A 24453-nucleotide genomic window follows, 5' to 3' on the forward strand; every position below is an offset into this window, starting at 1 on the left:
ATTTCTGCTCTGCTGTCATCCCTGCCAGTGTTCTTTTCCAATCAATTGTGGCCAACTCCTCTCTCATGCCTCTGTAATTCCCTTTACTTCACTGTAATACTGATTACATCTGTCTTTAGCTTCTCCTTCTGAAATTTAAGTGTGAGTTCAATCATATTATGATGGCTTTCCCCTAAGAATTCTTTTACCTGACACTCTCTAATTAATTCTATTTCATTGCATAACACCCAATTTAGAATAGCTGATCCTCAACCACAAGCTGCTCTGAAAAGCTATTTCACAGGCACTCTAGAAATATTCCCTCCTGTAATCCAACACCAACAAGGTTTTCCCAATCTATCTGCATAATGAAGTCCACCATGCCTTTTGGTTCACATTTTTTTATCTCCTATTGAAATTTGTAGGCCACATCCTTACTACCGTTTGGTGGTCTGCATACAACTCCTATCCATGTCTTTTTACTCTTACAGTTCCTTAGCTCAATCCACAATGATCCAACACCTTCTGAACCCATGCCAGCTCTTTCTAATGATTTGATATAATTTTTTGCCAACAGAGCAATGCCGCCCCCTCTGCCTTCCTGTCCGTCCTTTCGATACAATGTGTATCCTTAGACTAAGTTCCCAGCCATAATCTTTCATCTATGATTCAATTATGCCTACAATATCAAACCTGCTAATCTGCAACTGTGCTACAAGTACATCTACTTTATTCTATACATTGCGCGCATTGAGATACAACACCTTCAGTCCTGTATTCACCCTTTTTGATTTTGTTGTACCATGCTCAACCCTTTAATTCCTAACTTTGTCTGACGTCTTACATACATATACCTCCACAATCTCTCCACTAACTCTGGTTCCCATTCCCCTACAATTCTAGTTTAAACCCTATCATTAACAAACCTTCCCGCTAGGGTATTATACCTCTCCAGTTCAGGTGCAAACTGTCCCTTCTTTACAGGTCCCACCTTCCCTGGAAGAGAGCCCAATGATCCAAAAATCTTATGCCCTCCCTCCTACACCAACTCTTTAGCCATGTGTTAAACTGTATAATCTTCCTAGTTCATGCCTCACTGTTGTTGAGGGGTTGGCCACAAGGGTGCTCTGCACTGGCTCCTTAACTTCTTCCCTATTCCTGACTGTTACCAATTTCCTGTCTCCTGCACCTTGGGTATAACTACCTCTTTATATGTCCAATCTATCACCCCCTCAGCCTCCTGAATGTTCCAGAGTTCATCCAGTTCCAGCTCCAACCCCTTACCACAGTTCGTTAGAAGCTGCAACTCGATGCACTTCTTGCCATTTTAGTAGTCAGGGATACTGGAGTTCTCCCTGCCTTCCTACATCCCCCAAGAGGAGCATTTCGCATTAAGATGCTTGACATCTGCCCAGCTGAGCAGATGTAAAGAAGAGAAGGAAAAAACTCGAGCTTTTCTTTCCTTTGCTTCCTCTGAGTGAAGCCTCTCTTCACTGAAGCCTCGAAGAGCTAAAGCCTTAAGATCACCACTCTGACTCTGTCCACTCAGATGACGGCCGCTGTAATGATAGCCATTTCACTTTTCCCTGCGTTCCTTTAACTTGCTTTTACTAATCAATCCCAAACACTGATTGGCTGCTGGTCAAAGCTCTATTATGCAGCCACAAACCACTCCTGCCTTTTATCCTTGGACAGTGGACCTGTTTGAAGTCCAGACTTTGGATGTCCAGATTGGCTGCTGGTCAAAGCTTCAGTCATCATCTATTCTATCATCACCTTTGGTGGTTCAGAGGTAGTAACTGTTCCTGAACCTGGTGGTGTGAGGCATTAGACTCCTGTACCTTCTTCCTGATGGCAGCAGTGAGGAGAGCATGTCTTGTGATGTGGGGCCCCCGATGATGGATGCTGTTTTCCTGCAACAGCACTCTGTTTAGATGTGCTCAATGGAAGGGAAGGGCATTATCCTTGATGGACTGGGCCACAAGGGTACTCTGTGCTTTCTTTATAGTTGCACTTATGTGCTGGGCCAAGGACAGGTCTTCTGAAATGATAACACCAAAGAATTTAAATTTGTTGACCCTCTCCACTTTTGAATCCCTGAAGAGGACTGCCTCATGGATCTCCAGTTTCCTCCTCTGGAAGTCAACAATCAGCTCTTTGGTCTTGCTGACACTGAGTGAGAGGTGGTTATTGTGCCACTACTCAGCCAGATTTTCAATATCCCTTCTGTACACTGATTCACCTTTGACAGTGGTATCATCAGCAAACTTCAATGTAGCTTTGGAGCTGTGTTTAGCCACACAATCATAAGTGTAAAGCGAGTAGAGTGAGGGATAAGCGCAGAGCCTTGTGGTGTACCTGTGTTGATAGAATTATGGAGGAGATGTTGTTGTCAATCTAAACTGGCTGAGGTCTGCAACTGAGGAATTCAAAGATCCAATTGCACAAGGAGGTAGTGAGGCCAAGGTCTTAAAGCTTATTGATTAGTTTTGAGGGAATGATAATTTTGAATGCCAAGCTGTAGTCAATAAAGAGCATTCTGATTATTGTACCTTTGCTGCCTAGATGTTCCAGGGCTGAGTGAAGAGCCAATGAAATGGCATCTGCTGCGGACCTGTTGTGCCGGTAGGCAAACTGGAGCAGATCTGAGTTGCTTTTCCTGGCAGGAATTGATGTGTCCATCACCAACCTCTCAAATCACTTCATCACTGTGGATGTAGATTAAGTGCTATTGGTCTATAGTCACTGAGACAGGTTACCACATTCTTCTTAGGCCTGCTTGTATAGTTGAAGCCTGCTTGAAACAGGTAGGTACCTCAGAGTGCCAAAGTGAGAGGTTATGAACACGCCAACCAGTCAATCAGCATAGGCCTTTAGTACTCTACCAAATACTCCATCTGGGCTGGATGCTTTTCATGGGTTGACCTTCCTGATGGATTCTCTCATGTCACCCTCAGAGCCTGAAATAACTGGGTCATGGGGGGCTATGGGAGTTTGTGAAGGTTCTTCCATGTTTTGATGGTGAAAGCGAGCACAGAAGATGTTGAGTTCATTTGGAAGCGAATCCCTGTTGTCACCAATGTCACTTGATTTCATTCTGTGAGACACCATTCAAGCCCTGCCACAGCTGTCCTGCACCCTTCAGTGATTCAAGTTTAGTCCAGAATGCCACTTTGTCCACAAGATGGCTTTCTCGAGATCATACTTGGACCTCTGGTATCTTACTTGGTCAGCAGACCTGAAAGTATTTAGTCTGGCCCTTATCAGGTTGCAGATCTGCTGGTTCATCCAGGGTTTCTGGTTGGGGAAGGCTGAATGAGTTTTTGGGGACACGCTCAAATACAACTGTTTTTATAAAGTCCGTGACAATTCTGGTCCATTTACTGATGGGTCTATGAACATGGCCCAGTATACAGCCTCAAAGCAATCCCATAGCTGTTCCTTTGGTTCGCTCAACCACCACTTTGTTCTCCTTACCTCTGAAGCTTTGCTCTTTCACCTCTGCCTATACGCAGGTAGGAGAAGGACAGCCAAATGATCGGATTTCCTGAAATGTGGTCCCAGCATGAAACAGTAGGCATTCCTTATCATAGTATAGCAGTGGTCTAGTGTTTTGGTTCTGCTGGTGCTACAGGTTAGATTCTGATTGTAATTGGACATTGATATCTTCAAACAAACCTGGTTAACGTCCCCGACAGTAGTTGCTATCTATGTGGAGTTTGCACATTTTTCCTGTGACAGCATGAGTTTCCTCTGAGTACTCCAGCTTCTTCACACATTCAAAGTCGTGTTGGTTGGTAGGTCATGGTAAATTACACCCTTCATGTGAGGCCATGGCAAAATTGGTGAGGGGTTGGTAGGATTAGTGAGCGGGCAGTAGAATTGGTGAGCGGGTGGTAGAATTAGTGAGCGGGTGCTAGAATTAGTGAGTGGGTGCTAGAATTGGTGTATGGGGGTAGAATTTGTGAGTGAGCGTTAGAATTGGTGAGGGGTTGGAGGTGATGATCAGAATGTGAGACAAAATAAAACAGTTGTTAGTGGAAGCTCGATGGTCAGAATGGACTCTATGCTGTGACTACCCTTGCACTGCTTTCCCTTTGGCACTTTCTCCTATCGTCCATCATTTCTCCACATTTGCTTGTGTCTGACATTTTCCAAGAATTCCCAACAGTCCGATTTTACTGAAAACTGAGTTTTCTACTTCCCAGTCAATTCACTTGAAACTTTTCTCTTCAATTTGCCCATTTCCACAGCAAGTAGCTACAATTTTCCTCAAATTTTTCAAATGGACTTCATTTATAAGGAAGGTTAAAAACAGGATTCAGCCCCAAGTCTGTGAGGTGAGCAGGTAAACCAACAGTTAACAGGGTAATCATCACTGATTCCATTAGCAATTTTGTACCAACAGTATTGACTGTGTTCCAATCAGTCTACAAGATTTTAGCTGAGGGATGATTGGGAGGAGAGTGGCTGTTTTCTTTAGAAAGGAGTTGAGGGACACTTGAAGTGCATAAAATGTTGTGAGATCCAGAAAGAGGACTAGTTTTTTGGAGAAAGGGTCAAACACCCTGGAGCATCAGAGAAGGTCAGGATCTCTTCTCTTCCCTCCCCGCCCCTCGTCTCTCTCAGTGGGTAATAGTTATATCTGGAGCTCACAGCCTGAAAAGAGTAAGAGACTCCAAAATACTCATCTTATTTGAAAAATGCCTGGATGCGAGTGTGGAAAAGCTATGACCTATCAATCTTCAGCTGGCAGGGATAGTGGCCACCTGTGTTCTAAGATGGTTTGATCAGCACTCATGGGGAAAGTCTCATGTCCCCTTTCAACAAGAGAGTTCCATTAATTTCCATTCAATGGTTCTCTCTGAGCAGGATTTGTTCTTGACAATTGGTATTCAACATATGATAATGAGGGAAACATGCTGCCAACCATTCAATTGGCTACTCTTAATCAGGTACAGTGCCGATAAGAAGTATTCGCTCGCCCTCCCCTTGGAACTTCTTATGTTTTATTGTTTTACGACATTGAATCACAGTGGATTTAATGTAGCTTTTTTGCCATATTAGATGAGTCCATGGCCAGATCAGCTATGATCTAATTGAATGGCGGAGCAGGCTCGACATTCAAGCTCCTATCCTGCTCCTATTTCTTATGTTTTGACACTGATGAACAGAAAAATACTCTTTTGTGTCAAAATTAAAACAGATCTCCACAAAGTGATCCAAATTAATTACAAATATAAAACACAAAATAATTGATTGGCTAAGTATTCACCCTCTTTTAATATAGCACACCAAATCATCACTGGTGCAACCAATTGGTTTCAGAAGTCACATATTTAGTTAAATTGAGCTCTGTTTTTGGAGACCTGTGTACAGTCAAGGTGTTTCAATTGATTGTATTAAAAGGTCCATCTGCTGTTGAGTCAATATCCTGGCAAAAACTACACAATGAAGACAAAAGAACACTCCAAGTAACACCTTGAAAAGGTTATTGAAAAGTCTAAGTCAGGAGATGGAGACAAGAAAATTTCCAAGTAACTGAATATCCCTTGGAGTACTGTTAGTCAATCATCAAGAAATGGAAATAATATGACACAACTGTAAATCTGCCTAGGGCAGGCCTTCCTCAAAAATTGAGTGGCCGTCTAAGAAGGGGACAAGTGAGGGAGGCCACCAAGAGACCTTTGACAACTCTGGAGGAGTTACAAGCTTCAGTGGCTGAGATGAGAGAGATTGAACATACAACAACTGTTGCCCGAGTACTTCACCAGTCACAGCTTTATGGGAGAGTGGCAAAGAGAAAGCCACTGTTGTAAAAAAGCTAGAGTTTGCCAAAAGGCAAGTGGGAGACTCTGAAGTCAGCTGGAAGAAGGTTCTATGGTCTGATGAAACCAAAATTCAGCTTTTTGGCCATCAGACTAAACACTATGTTTGACATATGCCAAACACCACACATAATCAAAAACACACCATCCCTTTCATGAATCATGGTAGTGGCTGCATCATGTTGTGGGGATGTTTCACTGCAGCAGGTCCTGGAAGGCTTATGAATGCAGCAAAATACAGGGAAATCCTGGAGGAAAACCTGATGCAGTCTGCAAAAGAAATGTGACTTGGGAGAAGATTTGTTTTCCAACAAGACAATGACCCCAAGCAAAGCTGATCGAGATCTGTCCACACAGACTCAAGGCTGTAATTGCTGCCAGAGGTGCATCTACTAAACACTGACTTGAAGAGAGTGAATACTTATGTAATCAATTATTTTGTGTGTTATATTTGTAACTAATTTAGATCACTTTGTAGAGATAAGTTTTCACTTTGACATGAAAGAATCTTTGTTGATCAGTGTAAAAAAAAGCCAAATTAAATCCACTGTGATTCAATGTTGAAAAACAATAAAATTTGCGGGGGATGGGGTGGGGGGAGTTCAAACAGTGGTAGTCCACTGTCAAGTGAAGCCAAGTGCTTGCTTTGAAACCTAGTGAGAACACTTTGGACTGTGACTTTGGCTTATGTTATCAATTAAACCTTCATCTACATGGTCACATCATAATCCATTAAAGGTAACTGTAACCTTGAGCTACAACAAGCAAGATGCTGGAGACACTCTCTGGGTCAGGCCTGACCTGTTGTGTTCCTGCAGCACACCTTGTTCATTCTTCCAAATTCTAGCATCTGGATCCTTGTGTGTCAGCCTTGTTTCTGACTTCAATTTGCTTCTAAAATTTCCACAAGGAAGACATAAGTGGCCCTGAAACATTATCTCTGATCTTCTCACACAGATGTTGCCTGACCCACATGTGCACAATCTTGCTTTTGTAACGTGGTTATTGACTGGTTTCACCTTTGCCCTGAGGCTTGTTTCTTGGCATATTACTGAATGAAATGACAAATTCCTTAAGAATGTTGCGATGATTGTGAGGACTTAACGACATGTACTTAAAGATACAGGTGAAATATGGACCCAGGTGAAATGTATTTGCTGAGCTTTATTTAAATTACATCTAATTCAGGACGCTGTCATATTGGAAAGGAGGAAAGATAACAGAGTACAAGAATATTTATAGCCCTTAGTAAAATATTAACCAGAGCATCCATAAAAGTCCAAAGTTTTATGATTTGTGTAATGGAATCTTTATTATTGAAGGTATTGACCTCAATTCAGTGTTTTAAATGAAGGCAAGTAACAAAATCAATTGGTTAAATTTTTCAAGCTGATGGGTGTATGGTATATTGTTTTAAATTACCATTGAATCTAATCAATTGATCCCCATGTGGATCAGAACACAAAATTACACTTGAATCAATCTGTCCTTATATTTTTGAAAATTTTGTATTAATATACTCTGTCTGGAATTTTCCTTAGTTATACTATTTTTTATCCGGTATAATTCACCTTAAACCAATGAAAATTACATAATGAGGTTGTTGAATTTTAAGTGCAAATTAACATTCTGTGGAAGTTGAGCTTTCACAGTCTTTTGCATTCAAAACATGCAGTAGAAGCTAGTAGAATAAATAAATGCAAACCAGATGATGGTAACTACCAAGATAAAGGGTGAAATAGTTGATGTAATGTGTATATGTTTCAGAAGCACCTTGAAAAGGTGCTTTATGGGGGATTATTAAATAAGAGTGTACAGTATTAGGAGTAAAATGCTGGGATGGATTGAAGATTTGTTAATGGACAGAAAACAGATTAGGAATAACTGTGTTATTTTTGGGTTAGGAGGCAGAGCAGGCAAGAGCAGAGAAAGATTTAGATGGGCTTCATGAAGAGGAAGACAGGTTAAGCTAATCAGCAAAAACATAGTAGATGGAATATTCTGTGAATTAAGCAAATTGGCCAACTTTGATAGGAAAGATTGAAAATCATTCTTATGTTCAAGCAGAGGAAGATTTAACGCTGCTGCCGTTCAAAGAGATCTGGAAGTCTTTGTAGATGAATCATCCAAATAGAGGAAGCAATTGGAAAAGCAAACATCAGTGGCCATAATTTCAGTACTTGAGGTATCTGCTCCAATTACATCGAGCCCTGGTGAGATTGTACCTGAAATATTATGTACTAATTTGGTCTCTCTACCTACGGAGTGACATACATAGAATTGTAGGTAGCGCAATGAAGCTTCATCAGATAGATTCTTAGAATGGCCTTCTGGTGATTAAGCAGATCAGGAATACACTTGCTAGAACTTGAGAGAATGAGAGATGATCTAATTTCAACATACAAAATTGTTATGGGGCTTAACCAACCATAAGGAGGAATGATATTTCCCTTTGTTGTGGTGTCTATAATTGGAGTGTTACAGATTTAAAATAATCTGTTAGCTGTTCAGAATTGAGACCAAAAGAAATATATTCATTCATTAGAAAGCAAACCTCTGGAATTCTCTTCCCAAAAGAGTTGCAGCAGTTATGACACTGCACATATTCAAGAAAGTGCTTTTTAGATTTTAAAGGAATCAACGGGATATAAGATTACTATAGGCACATACAGATCAGCCATGATCACACTGGATGGCAGAGCAGGTGTGAGGGATCAAATAGCCAACTTCTGCTTCTAGTTCTTCTGCAGTTTGTTCTTAAACTCAAACTGCCCATAAAACTATCTGTCTCGTCAGATCAAATTCATCGTCATTGGCAGTATTTCACTAATAGAACTTGGGGTCAGAATATTAAAACCATCCACAGCAGAGCCTTTATCTCACTGCAGAGATGTAGTGTATACATAAAACCTTACTAACTGTCTGGGTTTGCAGGGGTTGGGTGAGGAGATTTCAATAGTGTTGGGAGCCCGGTGGTTATCGGTACCCATTCCAATTTGTACATTCCTACAAAAAGATTTCCAGTGGTCAACAGGCTGATTTGAATCTGGTTAGTGACCCTTTGTAAGCTCAGTGCAGTTCCTGAATTTTAGAATTAATAACATGATAACAAATGCGGTACCTTGGCTTTCATCACCCACATACCATAAAAGTTTGTAAAGGATTACCCAAAAAAGAAAATCTTCTATGGGAAGAGATGTTATTACCTTTAAGATGGATCGATGAAAGAACAGTGCAAGTAGTTGTATGAGGTCATAATGCACATAGCCATCCTTCTTCTCAATGCCGATAATGTTTGGGACAAAGTCAGGTTTGTCTCGGTTTATACTTAAATTTTTATTCCACGGAAAAAACCCAAACTGGAAGAAGTACTTGATCACAATAGTAACCTGTGGGAAGATGAAATACCATTTTTACAGAGAACATTCATTTGTATTCTAAAAAGTTAAACGAGCTAAATGTTTAAATGCCTACCTTAAGAACTAAGTACAGTTATGCATAATTATACTTTGCCTAAATGTAGCAGCATTACATTTGAGCTGAACAGATGATGTAAACTCCTTTACTGAGGGTCGATGCTATAATTTCAGATGAGCATTACAAGTTGACTGACTTCACAGAATGCCTCCTCTCCATACTTCTGGTGTGTGAGGGCATCACACAAGCGTTCAATGTTACCGACATGGTGGATCCCCTCTGCCATCGGATTTCAGAATGCTCCATGAACACTACCCCATTATTCATCTTTTGCGCTATTTAGTTATTTTGTAACTTATAGTAGTTTGTATGTGTTGTACTGTACTGCTGCCACAAAACAATAAATTTCATGACATATGTCAAATGTAATAAATCTGATTCAGTTTCTGATTGGTGTGACACGAGTTAAAAACATCTTCCATTTAAATTGGCAACCAGCGTTTGATTCTATTAGGCCAATTACATGACCCTCTTGTTCATTTCAGAGGCGTGGCTTGGAATAATAAGAGGTATCAGATGCAAGAACACTACCAATGGAGTCAGACAAATATACAATATTTTTGAGTAACCTAAACACTGGTAATTGGTTTCTGTATCCCGAAGTTATTTCACGCTATTTATATTCCCTCTCCCGATCTACCACCATCACCCATATAACTTGCAAGTTCTTGGCTTTAACTTGTCACTTAACCTGAATTATAAGGAATTGTAGTACAGTATATTTAGCTTTCCCATTTCAATGTCATTGAATAGACAATTTGCAAAAGCTGTTCAGTTCTGAAAAATGTTAATCTCCAGTTTTAGCCAATAAGGTTACAGAACATCACAAAACAAAATCTACAGACCTCTGTATACACAATCGCTGTCATCCAGAAACGCTTGCTTGGCCTAGGAACAGACAGCATAGCCCAGAGAAAAATTAGGATGGGAAGTACCAAGGTAATCATTGAAGCTGACACTATGTGATTGAGGATAATGACAAAGAAACACAGCATTTCCGACCGGGCTACCAGGGTATTATAGAGGGCAAAGAAGAGCAGCAGTGGCCGAGGCTGAGCTGTGTAGAACTTTTCTGAGTCTTCCAACTCTTCATCATAAAACATCCTGAAATGTAAGATGTTGGAATAACATTAGAGAAGGGTAAAGGCCCAATAATAAGAGATATGTATAGAACTGAGATATACAACTTACTTGTTGAGAAGCAGTTCACTGGCTGTTAGTTCATGGCTTAGACTTGGAAAGATAGGGTCTTCAAGTAGATCCGCTTTGCTATCTGGGGTGAGTGCCATAATTTGCTTTCCTCCAGCAGAATCTGAGCTAATGCTCAAATGCTCAAGGCTCACAGCTTTGCTGTATGAAGGAGGAACCTCTTCAGTCATGGTGTCTGTTGTATAAACAGGCACTGTCGCTTCTTCATCCTGCTCATCTTCCACCTCTTCAATCGTATCAGTGGTCCCTTGACGTGAATACAACATGGTGCACTGTGTTGGCTCACTAAGAGAAGAAATAATAAGGTTCAAACCTTCCTTTCAAAGACGTTTTAGATTTTTAATCTTTCCCCGTTCAAAGGCCTTGAAAATTTCTACTATTGTTAAAGCACAAGTGTGAAAGCTTTAAGTAGGAAGAGGTTCACTGTACTTTTAGCTCCATTTCATGCACATATTCCTCCCACATGCCATGAATGCTAACACAATTATACAAGAGCCCATGCTTGTAGATCATTACTAATGGCAGGAATGCAATTAAAATGTGTTGATGTAATGAAACCTAGATGGAGTAAAAAATACACATAAAGGAGATAATGTATCTAAATACTTCTAATCTACTTGTACTGTATTCATCTGACTTAAACACTCAAGAAAAATATCTGTGGATTTCCTACCAATTTTCGTTGCGTGCTCTATGTTTGCTGGCTCTCATTTTTATGTCAAAGTGACCATTCATGACAGTTAAAGTCTCACAGTAAGGATTTACAGGTATCACAGGCATCACAGTGTCCTTACACAACATGCATACATGTTCCAGCAGGCAGCAAGCAGAAGTAAGATTCATTGACTATTTTCCCCCTTTTCAAGACACTGTAATCAAATATAGCATCTTCATCAATACCTGACCAACCCCGGCTGAGTCAACAGAGGTCAGAGCCTGAATTGTGAACCTTCTTTTCCTGGATCCCTCAGTATCACAATGTCATAATTAATGAAAGGAAAAGAACTTGCTCTTTATTTTTAGTCCTTTCCTTTATCATAGCATAAGATTATCAAAGAAACTTTTAAGGCAAAAGTAGAACACTAGGAAAGTTTGCAGTGAAATTTATAGGTTCTGTTAGAACTCATTAAGTGTGTATTTGAGTATCTATAGTACCAATGGAGAAGAATATTATTGGATATATTAAATATTTGTCTTAATTCTGATCCTTCCAAGTATTTATGACTGAGCACCTTTGGAAACTGGATATTGGAATATCACAGCAATTAAGATGCTGCACAAGTCTCAACAAATGAATAGTTTAAGAACCAACAGTAAGATAATCAAGGTATCTGTGTTTCAAGTCTGCTGAAAATGTATTCGTTATTTAACACTTTCCACCTTCTTTCTTGAATCTCAGATTTCTGTTGATAAAAAGTCCAAAACAAGAAACTGTTTCATATATGTGAAAGCTTGGTTACAATGTGAAGCTCCAGCTTCCATGCTGAGGATATTGAGCCACTGGAGAATGTGCAGTTATGTATGTAATGTGAAATATAAACACTGCTATTCTGTGCCTTAATGAAGGGATGAATGATGGTGACCTTAGAGAGTTTGTTAAAATGACAAAGGGTATCAACAGCTTAGATGTTGTCAAAGTCTTTTCATTTGCTGGGGAGTTCAAAATTAGTTAGTATAAATGTAATATAATTAGTAATAAATAACCTAAACAATTTGGGCAGAAGTTCATAATGCTGGACATTGTAAGAATGTAAAAGTTTAGTGTCAAATGGAATCGCTTTTATATGGTAGGTGGAGATGATGCATGTGCACGGCAGAAAGGACAGATGGAATGTGGGCACAGGATGGGAAAAAGCAGTTGGAGTCACCCCAAATGACCTGTTTCCATGCTGAGAGCTTTTATATAACTCTAAAGGAATTCGAAATGTAGCCTCTACATTAAATTGCACAACGGAAAGTAATTGTGTAGGTTGGAGTAATGATACGGCTTTGAGGCTTCAACATACAGAATCATTTAATAACCATATTCTATTATTAAATTTATGGCACCCACGATTAAGTAACTGTGTTGTTATGCTGTATAAAGTAGGAACACATTTAAAGGTAGTAATCATGCCAACACATACTATGCAAACATATATATGCATTTAGTACATATATTAGTTATTAAAATTAAGCATGCATGAATAAGGCACCTTGACACTATACTGCCACTTTCAACCGATGAGGAGGACATATCAAGGCTGTACATTTTACGAAGCCTAGGTCGAGCACGCTCACTTGTTTTAGGAATATCATCTATATCATCTAGAGTTGACTGCCGTGAGTACAGCATGGTAGCTTCAGTGTAGCAGCTATCAGTACAAAACATTAAAATGACACAGAACATAGCAATTAGACAGAAGTGCACAAAACAGCCACATGCACAAAAGATTGCTTTAAAGAAAAAGAGGCAGAATTGCCAAGATTTTGCGAGTGTGCACTATTCTGAGGACTTCATTTCACTTCGTGACAATTTGAAAAAAAATGCACATGAATAAAAGGAGTATCATGTCAGTTAAAAAATCAAAAAATTGACTATTTGTCATTTTATTAGTTGTCCTCCTACATCAAAGAACCACCACATTGATAGCAATAAAGCAAACACGACTGATTGAATTTCATTGATCAGTGGAAAGATAAGAATGAAAAGATTTACTGGGAAAAAAAATCAAAAAGAACCTCCAAGATACAAAAACTACAGCAGATAATAAACAGCTGTTTTAAAATATATGCTTTTTAAATATAAGAATTAGGAACAGGAATCTGCCATTTGTCTTGTTGAGTCTGTTTAGCAAGGTCATGCCTCTACTTCTATTCAGCTCCATTTTCCTGTCCTCTTCCCCACATCTCTCCATCTCCTTAACACTACAGCTGGAGAATTGTTTGACTTGTGTAAAAATCCAACTGATTCACCAATGAGGAAAAGAATGGTCCACCTCCATCTTCCCTGTCCAAGATGCGATTCCAATGTTATCTACAGAGTTGATGCATTGGAAGTGAAATCTTCAATGCTGGCATTGCAAAACAGGCTGATGGTGAATCAGAAGTTGGTTCAGTCTTCACCTGAATGTTCAAAGAAATGGAAGGTCAGGCACGGTGTAAATTGGACTCAGATTTGTTAATGGCCTTTTCTGTACAATGAGTGTTTTAATCCTTTAATGCTGTAAGCCATATTGCCAAATGTCTAATGGAAATTTAGAGGCAAAGAGTAGGATTGAGATCAGGTGCAATGCACTTGAACAGGAGGATATAGAGACAGGTGCAGAATATACATAATCTGAATGTATATCACACAGTAAGTTAGAAAGAATGTACGAAAGCTTTTGGACCCTGCTTGGAATTATCACACTGTTTTTTCTTCTTTGTTTCAATGTTTGATGTAAATAAGGTACAATTCAAGTTGGTGTTTAGCTCAAGAAACACTTAGAAAACTGACTGAATTTTGTCCAGCTGCACCGGCTAAATTTTCCTTGTGCTCATTAGAATTTAGATATATTTGGTCCTGAGATAATGTTATGTAACAAATTTAAGTAGTAAAGGAAAATAAACAATAAGGGATGGTTAAATTAAAGAAAACTGAAAGTCACCAAACATAAATAAAAACACAAAATCTAATCATAAAATATTTTTCATTATGATCACACCTAGATGACATGCAAATAAAACTTAAACTACAAGATCAATTGAATAAATATCAGAAAGAATTTATAAAAATTGCATTGGTAGTAGCCAAAAAGGCTATTGCAGTTACTTGGAAATCGGATACATACTTAAGTATAGATCGTTGGAAGAAGGAAATTTATGGCTGTATTCCACTTGAAAAAAATTACTTACAATTTAAGAGATAAATATGAAACATTTTTGAAAATTTGGCGCCCTTATTTACAAAAGACTGGATTAAATATATAGGTGCTCCAAAGATGAAATAATTGGTTATTTGGGGAAAGAAATAAATATATATACTAAAGTTATTATGAACTCCATGGAGCATGTGGGGATCTTCCGATATCCAGGCACTCTTTCTTTCTTTCTTTCTTTCTTTCTTTCTTTCTTTCTTTCTTTCTTTCTTTCTTTATTTTTTTCCTTTCTTTCTTTCTTTTTTATATAGGGATGTTAGGGGGAGGGGTTAAGGGGAGGGGGGTAGGGTAAATATATTTTTTTCATATATTTTCTTTTATTTCTGTAATTATTTGAAAACTCAGTAAAAAGATTATTAAAAAAAAGAATAAAACAGCTAAGTAAAAAATCAATCACAGATGTTAATATGCAGGTAGACCAAGCAGGTAGGAGAGCTGATGAACTGTTAACATTAATTACAAAGGAGTGGAATGTAAGATTAAGTGGTGGATGGATGGAGGGTTGTGAGGTAGGATGGTGAAGAAGAAATTGGTGACTAAACTGGCTTTCTGTATGCAAGGATGATACCTTAGAAATGGTTCACTAGACTGATATCTGGGTAGAAGATGCTGTCACTTCAGGAGCGATTATGCTGAATAGTCCTTATGTTCCCAGCAGTATAGAAGGCAAATTACCACCACTGAAGTGCATTCAATTCTTTGGGCTTGCTAGGATAGAGGCTATTTACTTTAGCTAGAATCTTGAGCTTGAGTTCCAGTTTATGGGTCAAGATAGGTAGAAATGTTTTCTCTTATTGGGTTTTGACTCTTTGGAAATCTGCACCCACAAATGATGCTCAGTTATGTGTGTATTCACAAGTAAAGTCACAAACTCTTCAAGAGATCTTAAGGAAATAGAATTGGAAAGGTTTAAGCAAGATTTTATAACCACACTCATCATTTCAGGAACAGCTTCTTCCCCCTACCATCAGATTTCTGAACAGTCCATGAACCTATGAACACTCCCTCAGTATTCCTCTTCTTGCACTATTTCTTTATTTTTATAACCTATAGTAATTTTTATATCTTGCAGTGTTCTGCTGCCACAAGACAACAAATTTCACAACATGTCAGTGATAATAACACTAATTCTGAGTTAAGATGGAGACTGTAAGGGTTGCAATATCATCACTTGCTTGTACTCTTTAATATACTGAGTGATTAAAGGATTCATTAGAGATCCTACAATCAGTATGTCCTTCCCCTAATAAACATTTGAAGAAGCTGAATAGGCTTAAGTCAAACCACTGAGCTGATAAGGGAGACTAGCATAATGTAATGCCAGTCTATAACACAAGGGCATTTGCTAATATCCTTTAAGAAAAAAACATTTAAGGGTCTTAGATAACTAAAATTCATCACCCCAACTTTAACTCTAATTCCATGAAAATATCAATATCGAGGCAAGTTGGTGGAAATCAGTGTTAAGTATCATTCATAAAGAGAAAGTTGGGCAACATGATTTTTCATGAAGAGTGCAAATGTAACTGAGGATTAAATTGAAAAAGATCTGGAGGTCCCAGTAAAAAGAGCAGTCAACACGTCAACAAAGTCAACAAAATACAGTTGAAAAAGTAGAATCCGAACAAAATAGACAGCTTGTCAGTTATATTATTCTGTGACTAGACTATGAGAAATAAGTGGAAAATAGCAGTGGGAGCCAAGCACAGGGGTGCACATTAGAAGGGTGATGAGACTCAAAATGTTACTGAAGGTTGATTGGCAATTTCAACAAGAAACCACCTTATTCGGGCAGATAAACAATATTGAAAGATTAATCTAAATTACTGTTTTAAATTTAACAGTGGGAAAAGGGCTGGGGAGTGCATGTTCTAGATGGTTAAAGAAAGTTTTAACACTAATATCAGGAAATTGTTCTTCCACTGGAGTGATCAACACAGAGTAGAAAACCTGGAAGCATTTAGGAAACAATTAGATACAGCAGTGGAACACTGAAAGGCTGCTTTGGAATTATGTATTTTGTTGAATATATGGACCTCTTCAGATGTAAATATTGAGCTTTTGTAGAATAAGTTTCTGTGGTAACATTTACATTTGGGCTATTTGTAGGGGACAAAATGTCATCTAAGAATGCAACATCACTACATTGTATTTAAAATATTTTATGTTGATAAGTCAGAGTTTCAATGGAAATAATAATCAGTGTGATGAATAATCTTGTTCTGACAAAGTATTACAGAGGCTATGAGGCTAGATGTCTCTGTACAAATTTTCAGAATGAGAACAATATTCTAGAAAAGTTACAATAAGAACTTTACAGCAAACCACCACATGGAGATGGCTCTTGCCAAAGTTGTCAGTGACCTGGGCTCAGCACTGATGCCAACAGAGTCTCAGTTCTACGTTTGTAATTCTGCTGGATCTAAATGCTGACTTTGACACAATTGTCCTCAATATTCTCTCAGATCACTTTCACAACTGGTTGGCCTCTTTGGTAATGCCCATAATTGGTTTTGTTTATATACCTTGGGGAAATTTTTTTGTCCGTCTTGGAGACCAATTTTCTAAGAGATACAATGTACCTTTTGGTGTTGGTCAGGGAAGCTGTCTTAGTCCCCCACTCTTCTCTTTATGCATACTCCCCTTTGGAGACCTCATTAAAGAGCTTAAACTTGACTTACACAGTTATGTAGATGACACGCAATTGTACATCCCAGTTTGAGCTTGATGATAACATCCTGTTGTCTTTGACTTCTGGTATGACTACACCAAACAAATGATGGCTGCGATAAGACTGTTCTACTTTTGGCTGCTCCCACAGCCAAAAGAGATAAACTTATTGATAAACTTGGGAATTTGTCTCCCTTTGTAAAATCAGAAGGAACAAGCCTTAGGTGTTATCCTTGATTCAGATTTGAATTTTAAATCCCTCATAAAGAAATTGACCAGAGCAGCATTTCTACACTTAAGAAATATTGCAAAGGTATGTCTGTTTCTGTCACATAATGATGGGGAAAAATAATGCTTTATATCAAATAGGCTAGATAACTGCAATGCACATTTGAGTGGCCTTTCGAAGTAATCTACAGATAAACTTCAACTCATTCAAAACACCACTTTTAACTAAAATCAGGATGAGGGAACATATCGCTCCCATACTAGCTTCTCTGCATTGGCTTCCTGTATCCTTTAAAATCGATTTTAAAGTTATCTTACTTGTTTTTCAACTGCTTAGTAGTCTGGGATTGGAGTACCTCTTAGAATCGTTTTTGTTTTATAATCCTGGTTGGGCTCTCAGGTCTTCTGCCGGTCTCATAAATTTAAACAAACTCCCTCAAAAGATAAATGACAAGTCAGCTTTTTTGAACTACGCTTGTAAACTGTGGATTTCAATACCTAAATCGGTAAGGGATGCAGACTCTGTCGACACTTTTAAATGCCAGCTCAATACCTATTTTTTAACCTTGCTTTTAACAAACATCACTTTATCTTTTATTTTTAGGTTTCTTTTTATTTTATTTTTATGTTTGTACTTTTATCCCATTGTAACACACTTTGAACTAAATTATCTGTATGAAAAACGCATTTTAAATAAAGTTACACACACAAAATGCCGGAGGAACTCAGCAGGCCGGGCAGAATCTATGGAAAAGTGTACTGTATAATTGACGTTTCGGACCAAGACCCTTCATCAGGACTAGTCCTGATGAAAAGTCTTGGCCTGAAACATCGACTATACTCTTTTCCATAGATGCTGCCTGGCCTGCTGAGTTCCTCTGGCATTTTGTGTATGTTGCTCAGATTTCCAGAAGCTGCAGATTTTCTCCTGTTTATAAATAAAGTTATTACTATTATTATTATTACTATTATTATTAAGTGTGCTAGCCTCCAAAGACTATAGAAATTCAGATCAGTGAAAAGTGTTAATACCTCCCCTTCATATTGCTTATGCAGAGAGAGAGAGGACTAATTCCAGTACCAGCTAGTGGTCAGTGAAAGGATACACATACTTACTCTGTATTTAACGCAGCAGCCTCCTTGAAACCATTTTTTAAAAATTTGGTGCACCATATTCATAGAATGTTGCATCCTGACTGAATGCATGATCAATGATCATCAATAAATGCGCCAACCTCATTTAACACTACATAGCATAGTACAGAAGGTACAGTCAAAGGGTGTCATTACACCATTCCCACTGAATGTAAAACTGACTGAAAGCACCATCCTCATTGAAGGCATCACAATTGTTGAACACAACAGATGCAACGAATGCAGCAAACACTGTGACTACCCCACTCGCACTGAGGTACTAAGGTGTAGGAAGAGGCTGGGATCAAAAGTTTTGTCATGTCAAATGCGTCAAGGTCACCTGGTTAAAGTTTGAAAATGGTTTTGCAAATCTCCTTTGCACAATTATTTTCAACAGTAAATGGTGTGCTTCTCTAATGAAGGGTATTTCTTCCCATGCAACATGTGTGGAATAGCATTCCGAGTAGGCTTTGAGACACTGAAATTCTGAATCAATCTGCAGATGTAAGAGATGCAGTGGTTTCCTGGAAGGAAATGTGCTCAAGGTAGCCATATGCACCAGTAAGGCTTTTTTTGAACAACTTCAAACTCAGGCAATGGTCAAAGGAACATTGATTTAATTGCATTAATTATGCCAAAGTAGAGCAAATTACTTGATCACTTGGTGAAGACTTGTCAAGGTTCAAGGTCACTACACAACCATCACACATCTTGAGATACTTACAAATGAAGTGTTACGAATGAGGAGCAACTCTGATGGGCAGAAGGGTGCAAAGTCACCCCCCCCCTTTTGAGAATCGCAAAATCGCTACTATTTCGGGTCTGATCCCAAGGAAATGAGAGAGATAACAGCAAAAGATAGTTGTTATTGATTAACAGCTCATGTCAGTTAATGAGAGAGAGGCAACGCAGAGATACACAAAGTGGAATGTCTCCTCCTAACAAAAGTGGAACGGAACCATTGAATACTGCTATTGTCTCTTGGAGAAGGATTGTGTATTGAGTACTGTTCTATTCATTGAAACCCCTCAGGGGGCAACCAGAGGGGGCGGGTTTGATGGGTTGCATCATCCCAACCTGATTGACACCTGAGACCCTGTGAGTGGGGATAAAAGTAAAGTCTGGGGAACACCCCACAGACGCACCAGGAGAGACGCTACGAGACCGGTGGGGGCTTGTGTGATAAGTGACAAGTCCACCATGGAACGGTCTAGCTAAAGGACGGAGGGGTCATATGTGAATAGCCACAACAACAACGCATCGACAGATCAAGATCGTAAAGGAAAGTTGGCAAGACAATAGCTGTTACTCTCTCTCTCTCTCTCCAACAATTGCAACACAGTGACCAACAACTACTGCAGCCTGCATGAACTGAACTGAACTTTATATTTCCATCGGACAATTCATTATCCCCTAGACAACGATAGAGCTTACTTCTTATTGACTATTATTATACCTGCACTTTTAGGTTTAGTATTGATGACGTATATTATCTGTATATTTGCATTGATATTATTTTTGTGTATTTTTACTAATAAATACTGTTAAAAATAGTATCACCAGACTCCAACGGATACCCCTATCTTTGCTGGTAAGACACCCAGTTACGGGGTTCGTAACAGAAGCAATTCATAGTCTGTTTTTGAAACTGAATCGAAGAACTGGACCATTCCAGTATTATGGAATTTAGTATAAAACTTCAGACCAAATAGTTAAGTTTATTCATAAGAATAAAGCTAACAAAATTCTTTATATAAAACAAAAGGTGCTGGAAACATTAAATAGGTCAGGTCATAGATTCATAGAGGAATACCTGCCCTTCGGCCCATTGAGTCCATGCTGACCATGACGCCCAGCTAGCTGGTCTCAATTTCCCATTTACAGCCCATATCCCTCCAAGACCTGCCCTTCCAAGTACCTATACAAGTGCTTCTTATTGTACCTGCCTCAACTACTTTGTCTGCGTGAAATAGTTGCCCCTCAGTCACTTTTAAGTCTTCCCCCTCTCAGCCTAAACCTACAGTATATTCTCTATTTTTAGACTTCCCTACCCTGGGGAAAAGACTGTCATCATCCACTTTATTGATGTCCCTTATAATTTTAAACATTTCTAAAAGATCACCCCCCCCCCTCCCATTCTCCTATATACCAAGGAATAATAATCTAGCTTGGCCAACCTCTCCTTTTCACTTAGGCTCTAGTCCTGACAATATTCTCGTAAACCTTTTCAGCACTCTTCCAGTGTAACCATACTGCTCCTATAACTGGATCACCTAAAAAGTGCACAGGACACCAAATGCAGCCTCACCAACAACTTATATCACTATTAAATTTCTTGTTCTCCACAATACCTGTGATGTTGCCTTCAAAGAACTGCATACTTGTATTCGCAAGTCCCTCTGTTCCATTACACTATCTTGTGCCTTGTCGTTCATTGTATAAGTCTCATGCTAACTTGCCATCCCAAATGCATCTTCTCACATTTGTTTGCACTGAAATTCATTTGCTGCTCCTGGACCTACTTCTTTAATTGATTAAGATCCCCTTGTAATCTATGATCATTTTCTTCACTTTCAGCAACACCTCCTAATACTGTGTTTAATGCCCTGGTTAAGATTTCTACCGCTATGCTGTGAAGTATTTTATTTTAGCACTTTTCTGCAAAAGCAGTGTATCCCGCTGATAAGAGTGTTTTGTCTTTGGCTAAAGATAAGGAACTATGTTGCCGGCCTTAGGAATATTGTGGCATGTAGAGAAGGTTCTACAGAGCTGGGTGGGAAGTGATTTCCGAAGGACTGTAGTCTGCTTTGGTGGGAAATGCAGAGTGGGGCACAAGGGAAGATGCCGCAGAATGCCGTTGGAAGGAGGGTCCCTGTTTCAAGAAGTGCTTTCTGCAGATGAATGGCTCCAAGGAAGAAGGGCCAATACTCTTGAGAGATCTGTCATTTCTGGGCTATCGATAACTGTGTATAGGCAGTATTCACACAGCATTCGCTCAAATCGAGGTTCCTTTTATCGGAACATCCCAATATTCCTGTTTGGTTGAACCCCAAATCATACCGACCCTGGGTGTATATTACTGATGGACGGTGGCACTCTCATCACTGAGACATGTGGCTGTTAGCAGAGGTAGCTAACAAGCCAAGTAGGTGTATGAACCCCAGTGAGAGGGTTACATGTGTCATCTGCAAATTTGCTGATCAAGTCTTGTGCATTCGTATTAAACTCAGTTATATAAATAATGAATAGCAAGCATCTCATCACTGATCCCTGAGGCACACCACTAATCAGTGGCCTCCATTCTGAGAAACAACCCTCTGCTTCTCATCTCCAAGCCAATGATTCCTTGCAACTACCATGTCTCTCCCTGGATTCCATGGGACCTACCTTTTCAGGCCGGCCTACCATCAGGAACCTTGTCAAAGGCCTGACTAAATTCCAAATAGATAACATCCACTGCTCTATCCTCATCTACCTTCTAAAGGGTTTATCAAGCGTGACTTTCCACTAACAAAGCCATGATGACTACACCTAATTAGATTGTATCTATCCAAATGCTGGCAGATTCTGTCTCTCATAATTCCCTCCAGTGGCTAATGATGAGGCAGCTATCTCTACAAGTGCCTCTAGCATTTCATCTCTAGCTTCCCACAATGTCTGAGGATGCACTCTGTCATGTTCTGAGGATTTATCCATGTTAATGCACTATAAGGGTGCAAAGACTTCCTACCTGTTAGTCTGAATGTCCACCAAAACATTCTTACGTGTTTCCCTTATCTCTTGAGCTACCATGATTTTCTCAGTAAACACAGTGAGAAGTATTTGTTAATAATTGCACTCATCCCTTGCAGCTCAAGACACAGATGACCTTGCTGATCATTAAGGGAATCTATTCTCTCCCTGCCTACCATTTTACCCTTTTACATCTGTGGAATGAGAAAGACAGTTTGTGTTTCAGTTCATAGTTCTGATTAATGGTCTTTGACCTGAAATTTTAAGTCTGTTTTTCTTTCCCCAGTTGTCTTAAGCATTTGCTGGTTTTATTTCTGATTTTCAGCATCTACATTTTTAAGACACCAACTTCTCAAAGGAAACTGCTGACAAGCACCTTGGCTTGCACTACCTGCCGAATTGGTGAACTATAGAGTGGTCAATTCTCAATGGAAATTCAAGATCGACCACAAGCAGTCAATGCCTGAACTGGGTGTGTTCATTAATGCCAGGGTCCAGAGGAGATTCACAAGAATAATCCAGGAGTGAAAGACTTAACATATGAGGAGGATTTGAAGTCTCTGGCCCTGTAGTTGATGGGGTTCAGAAGGATGAGGGCGTATCTCATTGAAATGTACTGGATCCGAAAGACCTGGATAGAGTGAATGTGGAGAGAATGTTTCCATTAGTAAAAGAGGCTAGGATCCAAGGGCAGAGCCTCAGAATAAAGGGACATCAATTTAAAACTTAGTTGAGGAAGAATTTCTTCAGGCAGAGGGTGGTGAATCAGTGGATTCATTGCCAAAGAAGGCTGTGGAGGGCAAGATTGTTACTGAAACATCCACTGTTGATTTCCAGCCATAGATGCTGCCAGTTTCTCCAGGATCTCTTGTGATGTAAAATATTAAGTCTATTAAGCAGGCAGGCCAATCAGTGGTACTTGCGCAGATGTCTATGGTTACGCCATACAGTTCAAGATTACCACACAATTGCACATCTGCTTCAAGAGTGTTTTAGCTAGCATTTTTGTTAATAATTCATATCAGCTTAGACAGAATTGAATGATTCAGTATTTTCTCGCTGGATACACACAAAAGAATGACTCTTCCTGAGCCACTACCTGGACAAGCTGTCACGAGAGGCTCCAGAGTCTGTGCTGTCCATTCTCTGAGCACCCAGCTCTCGGGTTCCTTCGTGGACAACTACGGCATCACATCGGGCACTATTATCACTTCTGTCCAGACCTGACTCCCGGGAACTGTTCAGCTTCATCTGATGCTTGTAGTAATTATGGATACTGTCCCGGCATGGAACATTTCCCTGCAATAAAGTGACATAGGATAATTAGCAATTACATATTATTAACTTGTATTCAATGTGTTGATGAAAACAAATTTTGCTTAAAAGTTGGTTTAACTATCTGCATCAGTTCTTAAGAATCATTACAGAAGTCCTTGATTCCTCTATTCCTTTTAAAAATAGTTGAATCAGAATTAGATGTAACATCACTGGCATATGTAATGAAATTTGTTGTTTTGCGGCAGCAGTACATTGTAATACATAATAATAAAAGCTATAAATTAAAATAAGAAATATATAAAAATAAATGAAGCAAGTAGTGCAAAATGAAATAGTGAGTCGTGTTCATTGTCCATTTAGAAACGGCTGGCTGCAGCAATGAGAGATTGAAGATGTCCCTGAACGCTCCTGCCAGTGCGGGTTTCCAATGCCCTACCAGGTACACCAGCAGACCCTTGAGAGTGTTCACACTCTTGAAAGCTGCACTGATGCTGATCTCAAAGACAGAGATAACAGGGTAATCAGACTCTTCCGGAATTCGCACAGATATACTTTTATTCTCCTTTTCAAAATGTGTATAAAGGCATCTGGGAGTGAAGTATCACAGCCACTCATGATGCTAAGTTTCACTTTGTGGGAAGTAATAGTCTGCAACCTCTGCCTGAGCTGACTCTGACTTCAATTGGAATTGTTTTTCTTGCCCTTAAAATAGCCTTTTGTGGGTCGTACCTGAACCTCTTGTACAGTTCTGGATCACCAGTCCTGAATGCCATGGATCCAGCCCTCACCAGACTACACATCTTCTGGTTCATCCACAGCTTTTAGCTGGTTCTGTAACACTATATTCTGCATTCTGCTTTCCTTTTTATGGCCTCACCGTACTTATAAATTGAATTTCTGTCAGGGAGGCACACAAACTAAAGCTTTTCACTGGATCTCAGTACCTGTGAGAATAATAAACAAATACTGACACCATAAAGCTGCATTCTTGTGCTTTTGACTCTGAATTGTACTAGATT

General features: G+C 39.3%; 1 protein-coding gene across 1 annotated transcript in view; it reads right to left on the reverse strand.

Moving 5' to 3' along the window:
• Nucleotides 1-24453, reverse strand: part of LOC132397577 (piezo-type mechanosensitive ion channel component 2-like) — a 566872-nt gene that overhangs the window by 40272 nt on the left and 502147 nt on the right. Inside the window, exons 37-40 of the mRNA XM_059976392.1 lie at nt 23256-23455; nt 10476-10778; nt 10130-10388; nt 9014-9196 (exon numbers count right to left, since the gene is read on the reverse strand). Coding sequence (XP_059832375.1) covers nt 9014-9196; nt 10130-10388; nt 10476-10778; nt 23256-23455 — 945 coding nt within the window. The remainder of the gene's footprint in view (nt 1-9013; nt 9197-10129; nt 10389-10475; nt 10779-23255; nt 23456-24453) is intronic.

This window comes from Hypanus sabinus, chromosome 1 (assembly GCF_030144855.1).
Source record: "Hypanus sabinus isolate sHypSab1 chromosome 1, sHypSab1.hap1, whole genome shotgun sequence".
NCBI lineage: Eukaryota > Metazoa > Chordata > Chondrichthyes > Myliobatiformes > Dasyatidae > Hypanus > Hypanus sabinus.